The sequence below is a fragment of the Penaeus monodon genome, chromosome 20 (genome assembly GCF_015228065.2).
Source record: "Penaeus monodon isolate SGIC_2016 chromosome 20, NSTDA_Pmon_1, whole genome shotgun sequence".
In the NCBI taxonomy this organism is placed as follows: domain Eukaryota; kingdom Metazoa; phylum Arthropoda; class Malacostraca; order Decapoda; family Penaeidae; genus Penaeus; species Penaeus monodon.
The window spans coordinates 41,906,462-41,907,808 of NC_051405.1; the positions used below are offsets into that span (position 1 = coordinate 41,906,462).

At 58.4% G+C, this 1,347-nt stretch overlaps 1 protein-coding gene across 1 annotated transcript in view; it reads left to right on the plus strand.

Annotated features, from left to right (window-relative positions):
- The window catches only part of LOC119585998, a 20,258-nt gene that overhangs the window by 4,379 nt on the left and 14,532 nt on the right, over positions 1 to 1,347 (plus strand). The window contains exon 3 of the mRNA XM_037934710.1: positions 146 to 373. Within this exon, the coding sequence (XP_037790638.1) occupies positions 146 to 373 (228 nt within the window). The remainder of the gene's footprint in view (positions 1 to 145; positions 374 to 1,347) is intronic.

Below are 1,347 nucleotides of genomic sequence, written 5' to 3' on the forward strand. Positions count from 1 at the left end.
CAAAACACATACATAAAACCACACACATACAACACCCCCACAACATAACACACACACCCCACATACATACACCACCACCCATACAAAACCCCCACATACCCCCGGCAAAAAGCCTCGCCCCCTTTTTAAAAAAAACGAAATGCAGAACCTCTCAGCCCTAAGCCTAAAGCGCGGACCATGAACTCGCACCGGACCCAAAAGCGCAGCGCCCCCAGGACCCCCTTGGGGCCCAGACCCAACGACCCAAGATGCACCCCCCGGACATCACCAGGCCGACCAAAAGGCGGTCAAATATTTGAAAAAGGATTGCCGGGGGCCCCCCTGCCCTTTTGGCCATTCCCGGGCTGCCAGGGCCCCCTTTGGGGCCCCAAAAGTCCTGTGAAATTTTGGGGCCGGCACCCCCGGGAATAGCTTTTCCGGGAACCCCCCGCGAAGAATTTTTCGTCGTGAAATTCTGCGTCGATATCAAAACCCCTTTAAAACCTCTCCCGGTCGGCGGGGCCAAAGGGTTTCAGCAGACTCTCCGGGCCGTGCCGGGCGTCCGGGGTTTCTTGGCATTTCCCCGGGGCTTTTTCTGAGGGTCCCCTAATGCCCCGGGCCTTGACCTGGAAAAGTACCTGGCAGGGCCGGGGTTTGCCCCCCCCCAGAAAATTTTTCAAATTGCTCTGCAAGTCCCAGGTTTTTCCGCGCGATCCATTTCCCGCCGACCTGTCCACAACGCCCATAAAGGGCGAAAACCCTCTCGGGGGGGCCAGCCCCCGGGCCGGCCCCGAGGTCACTGGGGAAGACTTCGGCAGCCCTTTTCAAGAGGGGGAGCCCCTCACGGGGCGGGGGACACGAGAAATGCACTACGCCCCCGAAAGGGGCGCGGGATGGGTGGGGTGAGCCCAAACCAGCTGCACCGACCCCTACGCATGGGGTTTTTTCCTCGCCACGCTGTTCCCTTTCCCCGAGTGCGAAGGGGGCGCTGGCGCAGTGGGTCGCCAGGAGCCAGAGCGCGGGGGGCCCGGCCCGACCGTCCCCTTGGGGTGGAAATCCCCTCGTGGACGCCCTACGGGAGGAGGGGCGCGCCTTCAGGGGTAGTGAGGGGGGTGCGGGGGGCCCCCTGGAAGATCGGGGGTATTAGGCCCCTTATAAAGAAAAAAAAACTCCTATTTTCTCAATCGCAGCACACGGATTGACATTTGGTGCCCTAAATTCGAACAGGATGGCTTCCTTTTTTTGGCAACCCTTTTAAACTGTCCCCCCAACTCATGCCAATTTTATCCAATCTCTGTCTGCCCGTTTTTTTTTCCTCAGATTTTTTCGAATGAAAAAAGTTCGATTTCTCCCTTCCTCATCACATTT